The sequence below is a fragment of the Lampris incognitus genome, chromosome 1 (assembly GCF_029633865.1).
Source record: "Lampris incognitus isolate fLamInc1 chromosome 1, fLamInc1.hap2, whole genome shotgun sequence".
NCBI lineage: Eukaryota > Metazoa > Chordata > Actinopteri > Lampriformes > Lampridae > Lampris > Lampris incognitus.
Window position 1 is genome coordinate 95,309,228 of NC_079211.1, and position 13,742 is coordinate 95,322,969.

Below are 13,742 nucleotides of genomic sequence, written 5' to 3' on the forward strand. Positions count from 1 at the left end.
ACCACCACAGACAGACAAAAGGCCTTTGGAGCCTGTCATCGAGTGCATCCTTAAGCGTCAGTCAAGGCTGTTTCTCTTTAACAAGCTCAGGGAGACTAAATGTGAAAGCTTCAGTCCTCCCTTGCTTTTTGTTTTTTTTGCATCAGTACTGACCTTCAGTTTAACATAGTGAAACAATGATGGAAAGGGCCCGTGTGACAACTAGTATGGGGAGATAAAAGCGGAAGGGAGTTATGGTTCGGTCTATGCTGGATGCTGGCCACCGCAAACAAGACAATTTGCCAGTAAGTCTCTCTCTCTCTCTCTCTCCCTCACACTCCCTCTCTCTCACTCCCTCTCTCTCTCTCTCTCCCTCGCTCTCTCTCCCTCTCTCTCTCTCCCTCGCTCTCTCTCTCACTCTCTCTCTCTCCCTTGCTCTCTCCCTCTCTCTCTCTCCCTCGCTCTCTCTCTCACTCTCTCTCTCTCCCTTGCTCTCTCCCTCTCTCTCTCTCACTCACTCTCTCTCTCCCTCTCTCCCACTCTCTCCCTCTCTCTCTCCCTCTCTCTCTCTCTCTCTCCCTCCCTCTCTCACTCTCTCTCAATCTCTCTCTCCCTCCCTCTCTCTCTCCCTCTCTCTCTCTCCCTCTCTCTCTCTCTCTCTCTCTCTCTCTCTCTCTCTCTCTCTCTCTCTCTCTCTCTCTCTCTCTCTCTCTCTCTCTCTCTCTCTCTCACACACGTTCCCATGCTTAACCAGCAGGCGTCATGAAACGTTGTTTCCGCTTTCTCCGTCGTTTCCCTGCCGCATGTTGCTGTCGTCATCTCTGTGCGACTCCTTACAGACGGACCAGCAGCTGGGCTGCGCGATGGCAGCGTGTGACTCCCACGCGTTTTAATGAAAGTCTCGTTGATTCGCTTGAAGGAACGACAATGGACCTGACTTTTCTCGGGACCGGATCGGCCTACCCGTCCCCGAACCGAGGCGCCTCGGCGCTGGTGTTCAGGACCGAGGGCGAATCTTGGCTGTTCGACTGCGGAGAGGGAACCCAGACCCAGCTGATGAGGAGCCAGCTGAGAGCCGGTGAGGGCGCAGCGCTCAAGAGGGTGGACTGCTTTACACTTGGCTGCCGCTCGGCTGTTTAAAGGAGCACGCCGGTGTTTTTGCACCTGCTGTTGACACGACTCCATGTTCTGGCGGGTTGCCCCGTCTCGTCGAACCCGTTAGGTTGCCATGTCGGTAACAACCTAGTCAAGTCATGTTTACTTTGAATGTGCAGTATATCCCTCGCCGCTAGGCGTCGCGTCGGGGAGTGCACACTCACCTAGACCAGTGTTTCTCAACCCAGTCCTCAAGGACCCCCTATCCTGCAGATTCTCATTGTAACCCTGCATAGGTAGCCCTACTTGTACTTACTCGACCAATCATCTCGCAGCACTTAATTATGCAAGGTGTGCAACGTCTGACAAAATTCATTGCTGATTGGTTGAATAACTACAAACAGGTTCCTATTCAGGGTTGCAAAGAAAATATGCAGGATAGGGGGTCCTTGAGGACTGGGTTGAGAAACACTGACCTAGAATGACTGAGTCTATTGGGCTAAAATTGTTTTATTTCAAAGAACTAAAATATTCCGACACAAATTTCAGTTTAGTGAACTTTGCCAGTGCCGATTGTCCAGATGCTGGATCTGATTTTCCCCAGCCTCACCAGCTGTCGGGAAGTTTCTGATCCACTGGCAGGATGGGGGGCCGGTACAGTGAGCCGGGTGAGTTTGGAGTGGAGGGTATCTGGGACGACGGTGCTGAAGTCCACAAGCAGGACCCTTGCGTGTGTCCCTGGGGAGTCGAGGTGTTGGAAGATGTAGTGCACTCCCATGTTGACTGCATCCTCCACTGACCTGTTCGCTCAGTAGGCAAACTGCAGGGGGTCGAGCAGGGGGCCTGTGATTTCCTTCAGGTGGGCCGACACCAGTCTCTCGAAGGATTTCATGACCACAGACGTTAGGGCAACGGGCCTGTAGTCACTGTGGTACAGGGTTTCTTAGGGACCGGGGATGAGAGTGGAGCTCTTGAAGCAGGAGGGACAGGGTGTTGTGTTGCTGTAAAGCCCCTTGAGGCAAATTTGTAATTTGTGATACTGGGCTATACAAATAAAATTGACTTGAGGGGAGTTCACACAGCTCCAGTGACCTGTTGAAGATCAGTGTGAAAATGGGGGCCAGCTGGTCAGCACAGACTTTCAGACAGGAGGGTGACACAGCATCCGGGCCAGGTACCTTCCTGGTCTCCTGTCTCAGGAAGAGCCGGCGCACATCCTCAACACAGACCCTGAGTACGGGTGGGGGTTTGGTGGGGAGGGGAGAGTGGCTGGCAGGGGGTGCAGGTGGTTGTGTTGCGGCCAGAGAGGGCGAGGGGTGTGAACGTTTTCTTATCAAACCTGCAGTAAAACCCATTTCGATCATCAGTCAATTGATGGTTCCCTGGAGTGGGGGGTGGGGGTGGGGTGGGTGATCTCCTGTACTTGGCAATGTCTTTCAAACCTCTCCAGACTGATGCTGCTGGGTCGTTGGCAGAAAGCCTGTTTTTCAGCTTTTCAGAGTAGCACCTTTTTGCCACTCTGATCTTTTTTGAGTGTATTTCTGGCTTTGGTGTACCTGAGCCTGTCTCCACCCCTGTAGGCTTCGTCTTTGGCCCGATGAAGCTGCCTGAGTTTTGTTTTTGTTTTTTTAAACAATATAATTTATTGGTTTTCAGTTTGCAAATCACATCAGATTATTCAATGAATAACAATTGTATAAAACACAAATATTTCCCCCCTGTTCTCCCTCCCGTAAGTCATCCCTATCAACTGAGTAGGGACAGAAAAGCAAGGAAAGAAAAAAATGGGAAAAAAATAAAAAGTAAATAGATAGATAAATAAATAAAGCAAATGGTATCTCTTAGATCAATGTACAAGATCTTGATGGTACCCTAATCCCTCAGTGCTTGTCCCTGCTGAAGAAGTGTCGTGGCAGTTTTTTAATTCCACTCTGACATTAAATGAGGAGCGAGACAAAAGTCTCACAGTATTGTCACATTTTAATATAATATTGTAATGTGCATGGATAAGTAGACACGTTGGTCCTTGACTAACGGGTCGGACCCTTTAGTTGACTGGTTAGCGTCGCTTGCGGTGTGGGAGACACGGGTTTGCGTCCCGGCTGTGGCGGTTCCCGGACTGCCCCCCGAATTCGCTACAATATGTTCATGAACATGACGCACAAGCCTAGATGCTTGAATGCGTGCCTTTCAATACAGTACAGTCTCTCTTATAGGGAAGTTATCTGTCCTTCCCCTCCTTATCTCATGTCTTCCAGCTCACATCTCACCAAGGCCAATTCTCTAATTAGTGTGTACAGACTTGCTACACTCGGTGAGTCTCCCATACATTCAAAAACCACATCCAAGGATGTAGGGTAGCACTCACCAATTTGAAAAAGGACAAGGACAGTGCCTCATTTTCACCAATTTATTTTGGCCAGCAAAACATGCTAACATGCAACTCCTCCATTACGACGTTAACTTCTCCCATACATTCCTCTGCTATCAACCAACAGTTATTTGTTCACATGGAGAAGATACTTTATAAGACTACCTTTGTTCTGTTACACATGGACTTTAAGCATCTATTTAAGCAATGTAAAATAAAGTTAAATATGGTATAGGTCATACATGGTCAAAGATGAAAAGTAAGCAAACATCAAATATGAATTGCTCTCACAACCCCCCCCTTTCTGATTACTTTTAATCAATAACAGATCGTCTAGATAAAACATTAAATGAAAACATGAAAATGGTTATACATCCTGGGGAACATCTTACCTCTTACAGAATAACTGAGGCCTGTCTGTCTGTAAGCCAACTGAAATGCACCAGGTTTACATCAACACTCCATATAAACTCAGCAGACAGACAGAAAGCACAACTATCCCATGTCATATCATCCCACTCTTTTTTGTTTTTTTTTTCTCCCCAATTGTATCTGGCCAATTACCCCACTCTTCAGAGCCGCTTGACTAGAAATGAGTAAGAGACTCGAGAAGTTATCTACACTAATCTGAGCAGACACATTGCACAAAAAAACCCCCCAATAAATCTAAAAATACCAGCTGTATTTTCAATTTCCATGGGGCTGAATACACCCCGACTACAATGCGACGGGTATATTCTGATTCAGTTATAGGCTCCCATTCTATTCCACTAAAACCCACAGATCCTAGCGCCCTAGCAAAGTTCACAACTTGCCTCTCTGACATTAAATCCTGGAGGTCTGAAAATGTTCTCAAATTTAATGATAAGTCTGAGGTCATTCTGTTCAGTTCCCCAAATCCCATCAGCCCTTTTGTTACTAATCTTGGGGGTCTGTCAGGTAGTCTTAAGCAGGCTGCTAGGAATCTTCGGGTAATATCTGATGCTAACCTCGGGTCAAACATCAACTCAAACATGTTATTTAGCCATGCTTTCTCCAGCTCAAGCTAATCTCCAAAAATTAGGTCATTTTTAGCAGTTGCCGATCTGCTAAAAGTTGTGCATGCTTTTATCTATTCTCAGCTTAGCTATTGTTTTTCTTTCAGCTTGTTCCTTGTTTTTCAGGGGTCGCCACAGCGGATTGTACAGTTTTCCTCGGTACCCTGTGAGGGCACAGTACCAATGGCGGCCGTTGTTAACCAGGGCCTCAGCCAATCCCATATGGAGCCTCGATTGATCCGGTATGGTCTTCTCAAGCCGCATAATGATTTAGCAAAATTTTACGCCGATGCCCTTCCTGACACAACCACTTACCCTATGGATGGGGGCATAAGTAAAGCGCTGGATGCCATGCCAGAATTCATGGACTTGCGCCCATGCCTGTCACTATATAACAATATATAACACACAATAGCTAAGCTGTCAGCTTACCTATTGTAACACACTTTATTCTGGTATCAGCAAGGGCTCCCTCTACCTCTGTTGGGGCTCTGCTGAGTCTGGAACTGTGCCAGCAGCGCCATTTGAGGCTTGTCAGTCCAGTCTACCTTTGGTTCGTTGTGCGTTTGTCTCTGAGAGTTTCATATTCTTTTCAGCATGGATGGCATGCTCTTAAACAGCGGCCAAACGTCCTCTGTCCCAGCCCACACAGTGTTTGTGCACCTGACTGTTAATTTCTTCCTCCCTGCCATCCAGGAGACAGTTCTTGAACTGCTGTTCATATGAGGAGTCATTTTATAGGCTGTAGGCTGGTGGTGCTAGACCGCTGTTTTCTCTGAAAACTTTACTCAATCTGACTAAGCAGCCTTTATTGTCCACGTGGCCAGGAAATTGGCTCTTATTCTGCCACACAGTCCCTCTACATGGCACCGATAGTCGGCATTGTCTGCCCAGTTAAGACGGTCAGTTTCACCCCAGCTGTACCCGCCAGGTGTGGAGGTGGGGCGGTCGCTGGGCTCCGCATGACGGGCTCTGCTGTTGCAGCCAGATGTTCTCGGGCCTCTTGATGTAGACGGGCAGGCTGTCGTCAGTCTGCAGCAGGTTGCTACTGGTCTGTGGGTCTCTGATGAGCGGCTGAGATGGGGAGGAGATCCAGGTCTTTCTGTGAAAGCTGAGGATAGTGATTACCCCCCCCCCCCCACCGCATCTCTTCTCACTTCTTTTGCCTAGCTTTTCTCTGCCTCCTCTTTCCACATCATCAACTTTCAAATCTACATTATTATCTTTCCCTGTTTCTCTTTCATATTTTTCTATCTTATCCTGCAGTTTGTTTGGTTTTTTTTTCCAGCTGTTTTACAGTAAAACTACCAGTTTCAGGAAATCCAAATTTATTTTCCCACACTGAAAGCGGTTTACAGGAGTCATCACCACATCTTTCACACATAATTTTCCTCTGCCTCTGTCAAGACAAAACTTGCCAGTTAAAAGTATGCTTTGTTTTTGCCCCCATTCTGTTAACCTGCAGTCACTCTTACCCGGAAATGTTCTGTCATGGCCATTCAATTGACATTATTCATTATTTCCTTTGCCGATGGGTCGTCACCCCTAAGTGAATGTCAATACCTTCAGACATCTTCCCGTGGTCTTCAATACTGTATCCTCATTTAAATAAAAAGCCTTATCACACAATTCCTTTGCCCAACAATCTCACAGTCTCTTCTCATCCTGGGAGTCGGTTGTGGTCTGTTCTCGGGGGAGGTAGAATTCTTGGGTCTTAGGCGATTTTGCAAACCCTTCACCATACTGGCTGGCCAGATTTAATCTGTTCAGAGAGTGGGTCAAAGAAAAATATGAGCGAGCCCCCAAATTGTCATGGCAATTATTTAATTCCACGCTGACATTAAATGAGGAGCGAGACAAAAATCTCTTACAGTATTGTCACACTTTAATATATGTTCATGAACATTACGCACAAGCCTAGATGCTTGAATGCATGTCGATCAATACAGTACAGTCTTTCTTATAGGGCAGTTATCTGTTCTTCTCCTCCTTATCTCGACTTCCAGCTTTCATTCAACCAAGGCCATTTCTCCAGTTAGTGTGTACAGACTTGCTAAACTCAGTGAGTCCCCCATACATTCCTCTATTATCACCCGAACAGTTCACAATAGGCCTTTATTTGTTCACACGGAGAAGATACTTTATTGTCATAAAGTATCTTTGCTCTGTTAAACATGAACTTTTAAGCAATGCAAAATAAAGTTAAGCATTCATACATGGTCAAAGAATAAAAGTAAGCAAACATCAGATATGAATTGCTGTCACAAGCAGGTTACCAACATTAACATTATGCCTTAAGAAGTACATAAAATGTCACCGGATATCAAAAATAGTCTGTTTACGTCTGACAATATATGCTATCTTTTCCATTGATATGTTTGAAGCTATTTCTTTAATCCACATTCCAATTCTTGGCCCATTAACATTTTTCCAATTAAGAGGTTTAGCTTGTAACATACAATTTAAATTCTTTGCTTTGTAAATATATATAACCAGTATAAAAAGCTTAGGATCTGATGGTAATTTCTTTGAAAAATTTTGATTAATCTACTCATATATTTTCATAATGTGTGTGTGTGTGTGTTAGTTAGTGTAGATAGCGGGACCGAAAACTAAAGCACTTATGATCCTAATTCTTTTTGGAGGTGGTAGGTATTGTTCCAGAGAGGACCAGAAAAATAGCAGAAATTAAAATAATTATGCATAATTATGCAAAATATGCATTTTCTAAAAATGACTAAAAACCACTTTTCTCGGCATTTCAGATGATTCTGAGCATTTGGGGGGAGGGAGTTGGAGTGGGGGGGTAAACCACTTTTCTCGGCATTTCAGATGATTCTGAGCATTTGGGGGGAGGGAGTTGGAGCCACTTTTCTCGGCATTTCAGATGAATCTGAGCATTTGGGGGGAGGGAGTTGGAGTGGGGGGGGGTTTAGGGGCAGGGGGAAGGCGGTTAGCTGGCAGGATGAAGAGGAGGGAGATTTAGACGGGTGGATAACCAAACCGCTACATTGTAGCGGGGTTCTTCTAGTCGTATTAATAATATTCAGATTTATTTTATTTCGAACACGCTAAAATAACAAAAATAAAATACACAGGCAGGAATACAAGAACAAATGGAAACAACAGTAAACATATTTTGCAAACTCTCTGTGACAACAAAAGTAATAACTGGACTATGTTCGAAAAGGGCGTAGGATGAAGTAAAGAACTTTTCTGGTCCTACCCCTTTCTTATACTTTATCAATCAAATCAAACCAAAACAGAACAGTACAAGTCAAACAAAAGGGACCTCATGACATGTAAGGTCATGACACGTGATGTAAGGTCCCTTGTTTGACTTGAATATCTAGTCAAAAGGACTTCACTTTCACACATTCCCAGCTGCCTGAGTTTTCCTGTAAACCACGGCTTATTGTTATTGACCGTACAGGTTTTGGTGGGCACACACATATTCTCACAAAAGCTGCTGTAAGATGTCACAGTGTCAGTAAGTTCGTCCAGGTCTGTAGATGCAGCCTCAAAAACACTCCGGTCAGTGCAGTCGAGGCAGGCCTGGAGCTCCAGTTTTGACTCATTGGTCAATTTCCTCACAGTTTTAACCACAGGCTTTGCAGATTTTAGTTTCTGCCTGTAGGTTGGGATAAGAGGAACCAGATAGTGATCAGAGAGGCCCAGGGCTGCACAGGGGGACAAAGCGATGGGCGTCCTTTAATATTGTGTAGCAACGATCCACATTGTTTCTGTCTCTGGTGGGACATTTAACATGCTGTCTGTATTTTGGCAGTTCGTGGCTGAGGTTTGCTCTGTTAAAATCCCCCAAGGATAATGAGAGGGGAGTCTGGATATTTGCGCTCCATCTTTGTAATTTGATCAGCCAAGCATTCATGCCTATTCATCACAGGCCCGGGTTGGGATATAGACACCGACCAGGATGAATGGCAAGATTCCCGCAGTTAATAGAATGGTTTACAGTCAATCATAAAAAAAGGTCTCCGAGGGCTGCATTATTTCTTCAACACTGTGACATCCGTACACCAACCTTCGTTTATGTAGAAGCGTATGCCCCCCCCCCCAGGGTCAGGGTTAGGGTTAGGCTAGAGTTAACCCTACGAATTTTAGTGCATTACTTTTCGTACGTTTTACCATGGAATTAGGAACAGCCTGGTCCGTTATATGCTCACTAAGCCAGGTTTCGGTGAGACACAGGGCAGTAGATCTGGAAAAGTACCGAGTTTTGTTCCCTTTAGGAGTAGCAGTTCGTCCATCTTGTTGGCCAGAGTGGACATTCGCCAGGTGGATTGACGGAAGCGCCGTCCTAAATCTCCGCTGTCGCAGCTTAACGAGCGCTTCGGCTTGCTTTCCCCTTCGGCGTCTTCGCGCAGTCCGCACAGGGCTGTACCAGTAATTCAATTTGGAAGAATGCTAGACTAGAAAACATTCTGAATGCTAGAATAGAAAACATTCTGAATTCTAGACTAGAAAACATTTTGAATGCTAGACTAGAAAACATTCTGGATGCTAGAAAACATTCTGTATGCTAGACTAGAAAACATTCTGAATGCTAGACTAGAAAACATTCTGAATGCTAGAAAACATTCCGAACGCTAGACTAGAAAACATTCCGAACGCTAGACTAGAAAACATTCTGAATGCTAGACTAGAAAACATTCTGAACGCTAGACTAGAAAACATTCTGAATTCTAGACTAGAAACATTCTGAATTCTAGACTAGAAAACATTCTGAATGCTAGAAAATATTCTGAATTCTAGACTAGAAAACATTCTGAATTCTAGACTAGAAAACATCCTTAATGCTAGACTAGAAAACATCCTGAATGCTAGACTAGAAAACATTCTGAATGCTAGACTAGAAAACATTCTGAATTCTAGACTAGAAAACATTCTGAACGCTAGACTAGAAAACATTCTAACTGGGAATCCCTTCCTGGTGTACTATGAATTGGACAAATATTATCAAACTTTATTCATTTTTATGTTGTGGGTGTTTGCTCTTTTTTTTAGCCTGATTATTAAAGTTTTCATTCCACATTTGGACTATTTTTTCTTTTGTAATTCAATTTATTGTTTTTAACATGTTTGGTTTCAACGTGTGAGAGATTCCTTTGTTGATAGCATCACAAATGAAAACATCAAAAAGGGAAATCCATACAAGAAAGAGTAAAGCATCATTTACAGTAAAAAAAAGAAAAGAAAAAAAAGACATACTCAAGGTTTGTCATTTAATGTGACACATGCCCCAAAATGACCCCATTTTGTTGCCTTTTTTCTTATTTCTGTTATTCATTCTGTTAAGCATAAACTCACATTTGGCTGTTTTTATGATATTATTGGCCCAATCTTTTGATCCTGGGAATTTAGGTGTCTTCCATTCGTGATGCTTACCATAATTATCAAAAACTAATCCACCACCTGTTTGATCTACCAGAAAATTATAATCAAATGGCACTTGACAGTGATGGGAAATGGGATAGAATTCATTGCTGAAGAAAAGATTAAAAAGCATTCTCATTACTAAATGTGTAATGTGGGAATAACAGAAAGACATCAGACACTGTACATATCCCCTATGTAGTGCCACAATGTTGTCTTTGTAATATTTTTTTCCATCCAGGTCGAATCACCAAAGTCTTCATCTCTCACTTGCATGGGGATCACCTGTTCGGTCTGCCCGGTCTCCTGTGCACCCTGAGTCTCAACACCAACCCCAGTCCCACCCACACCCCTCCCTGTGTGGAAATCTATGGACCCAGAGGCCTCAGACATTTCCTCAGGGTGACTCTAGGGCTCACGGGGTCACAGCTTCTCTTCCCTTACGCAGGCAGGTATCTAGGCTGAAATCCAGTCATCATACCTCAAACTACAAGATGATGTGGGGCAATCACATGAATAGCATTGAAAATGATGTTGCATAAAAAAAAACCTGACAACCCAAATGACTCTGCCTATTTGAGTGGCACCAAGATGAGCTTGAAACTTCCCAGCCATGGTCTACTGGGCTCTCAGAAGGATGTTGGTTAAGCTGTAAAAGTGCAGATTTTCTTTCCAACTCAACAGTACTACACAATTTGACTGATTCACACACCATCAACTAAATGGGGAAGGAAGAAAATCACAAACATTGCTCTTCATGGCACATGACTATCACTTGTATAGACAGTTGGTAAATGTTGGTTTCCACTAAACGTACGTTTTCTACCTAAGAGTGAGCATTTTATGCGTCTGTGTATAGTAGAAGTGTGAATGCATTTGCCAATGGTGAGGTGCACTGGGCAGTGTGTGGAATTCCAAATTTTCTTAGAAGTCCCACAAGGTCATTCAGTTTGACTTGATATTTAGAGATCTCCTCTGACACCCCCCACCCCACCCCCCATATATATTCTAGGCTGATTCTACTTCTGATTCTCGTTGATTGAAAATGTACTTAGATGAACTGTGCTCTGATCTACTTTTCTCTGTCCTTCTCCTTCTCCACTCTGACTCCAATCTAGTCCATGAGCTGGAGCCCACCGCTGACCAGAGCCCACTGGAGGGACAGCTCACCCCTGAGGTATGTTTTAAACTGATTTTTATTACATTAATATTCGGCGGCAGTTAATCCCATTTTACCCCTAAATGCAGCAAAACAACATAGCACATCATAGAACTTTCGTAGTCACAGTATTAAAAGATAATTTGTCGAAGGATCTTGCTCAGTAGCACTTAATGACTGTAAGCGTGCACGTACGTATGTGGAGTATCTGTACTTAAAATTTTTCAGCAACATAGAGCCTTCTCCAACTTTCAGTGGATCAACTGTAAAAACGGTTCCTTTCTTTTTCCCCTCCTTTTTTCCCCTAAGATGACAGCAGGCTCTGGTCCTCTGCACCCCCAGGAGCAGCCAGGGAGGACCATCTCCCTAGATGTCATCAATGACTGCTACTACCTCCTGGAAGACAAGAAGTTCGTGGTAAAGGCCTTCAGGTTGTACCACCGTGTTCCCTCATTTGGCTTCTCTATTCAAGAGCATGATCGGCCTGGGAGACTGAAGACTGAACTACTAAAGGAACTAGGTAAATAAACATCAGAATAAACAAAGTTATATTGACTTTTTAAAGATTTCCCCTTAGCATTCTGTATTAGCTTTATCCCCCCCAGAAAGTATAGTGAAGATGGATGAAAAAAAGTGAAGAAAAAAGTACATTAACCAGATTTAAATCAATGCAGTCAGAGTACATGTACTTTAAATTCAGACTTCAGCTAAGTAAACTAGCCCAATTGTTCTCAATTAATGAGGCAAGCATAAAGCATAAAAGCCTAAAAACTGAAAGTGAGGAAAGCAAAACTATATAACTAAGATGTTTTTTTAACATTTGTTTTACCATATAGACTTGGACAATTGTGTAGATCTGTAGAATCAAATTTTTGAAGATCCTATCTTGCTTTTTGCAAAGAGATGGCACAAAATACTGTCAGGCTGAGGTTTTATTGGTGCATCATCATCATCAGGCCGAGTACCTCGGATGGCGCATTGGAGCATAGAATCAAAAAAACATATAGAACATATACACCATAATAACATACAGAAATACATGTTCTTATGGGACAGTCAGACAGTTTAAACATGAATTGTCCACCAAATGATAGAGGTGTTCTGCTTTGAATTGTTCAAATGTGTGCCCCCAGGCTTGACTCCAGGACCACTTTACGGCCGTCTGAAAGCGGGAGAGTCGGTGACATTAGCGAGCGGGCGTGTCATATCATCCAGCGAGGTTTTGGAAGAAGTCATCCCAGGGAGGAAGATCTGCATTCTAGGGGACTGCAGTTCACTCATGGGGGAAGGACCGTTGAGGGCATGCAGCCAAGCGGACATTTTGGTTCATGAGGCCACACTGGGGGACGAGCACCACGAGAAAGCCTTGGAGCACGGGCACAGCACACCTAAAGTGGCTGCAGCGGTGGCCCGTGCCTGCTGTGCACGGAGACTGGTACTGCACCACTTTAGCCAGAGGTACAAGCCATGTGCCCTGCAGAAGGAGGGGGATGAGGATGACATCACACAGCTCGGGAGACAAGCTGAAGAAGCACTACAGGGCAGTGGCATTGAAGTGACTCTCGCTGAGGACTTTCTCACTCTTCCCATACCCTTAAAAAGGCTGCAATAATACCCTGCTACTTGGGTTTTTTATATTGCTGTTATGAATCAAAATAGATTGAGTCATTGGGACCAAATGACTCATTTTTAATTGTTTGGTCTGATTGTAATCATTTATGAAATAAAACACTTTTGATCTCAATCTGTTGTGCAACTGAAAAAAAAACTTAAACCTATATTATTGACCAAAATTTGAACATTATTTGGAGAATAACTTATTGGGTTTTAGATATACACTGCTCAAAAAAAATAAAGGGAACACATAAGCAATGCAATGTAGTGCCAAGTCAATCACACTTTTGAGATATCAACCTGTCCAGTTAGGAAGCAACACTGATTTGTGAATCAATTTCACCTGTTGGTAAATTGTCTAATTTCCACCCGGTGGAAATTAGACAATTTGCAAGACAACCCCTATAAAAGGAATGGATTTGCAGGTGGTGGCCACAGACCATTTGCCTGTCCTCATCTTTGGTTAGTTTTTCATTTTGCTAGTGCCCTCACCACTAGAGGTGGCATGAGGCGGTATCTGCAACCTACAGAAGTTGCTCAGGTAGTGCAGCTCATCCAGGATGGCACATCAATGCGTGCTGTGGCAAGAAGATTTGATGTGTCTCCCAGCACAGTGTCCAGAGCATGGAGGAGGTACCAGGAGACAGGCCAGTACACCAGGAGACGTGGAGGGGGCCGCAGGAGGACAACAACCCCGCAGCAGGACCGCTATCTGGTCCTTTGTGCAAGGAGGAACAGGAGGAGCACTGCCGGAGCCCTACAAAACGACCTTCAACAGGCCACTAATGTGCAGGTTTCTGCTCAAACAGTGAGAAACAGAATGCATGAGGATGGTATGAGGGCCCGACGTCCACAATTGGGGCCTGTGCTCACAGCCCAACACCGTGCAGCCCGATTGACCTTTGCCAGAGAACATCTTGGTTGGCAGATTCGCCATTGGCGCCCTGTGCTCTTCACAGATGAGAGCAGGTTCACACTGAACACATGTGACAGACGCGAGAGAGTCTGGAGACGCTGTAGAGAACGTTCTGCTGCCTGCAACATCCTCCAGCATGACCGGTTTGGCGGTGGGTCAGTGATGGTCTGGGGAGGC

At 44.4% G+C, this 13,742-nt stretch overlaps 1 protein-coding gene across 1 annotated transcript; it reads left to right on the top strand.

The window, feature by feature from the left end:
• The first annotated feature begins 822 nt into the window (after nucleotides 1-822).
• On the top strand, nucleotides 823-12,815 carry elac1 (elaC ribonuclease Z 1). Its single transcript, XM_056293637.1, has 5 exons — nucleotides 823-1,057; nucleotides 10,118-10,324; nucleotides 10,995-11,053; nucleotides 11,345-11,555; nucleotides 12,169-12,815. The coding sequence occupies exons 1-5, from the start codon at nucleotides 907-909 to the stop codon at nucleotides 12,645-12,647; spliced, it is 1,107 nt and encodes a 368-aa protein (XP_056149612.1). The 5' UTR covers nucleotides 823-906; the 3' UTR covers nucleotides 12,648-12,815.
• The last annotated feature ends 927 nt before the right edge of the window (nucleotides 12,816-13,742 follow it).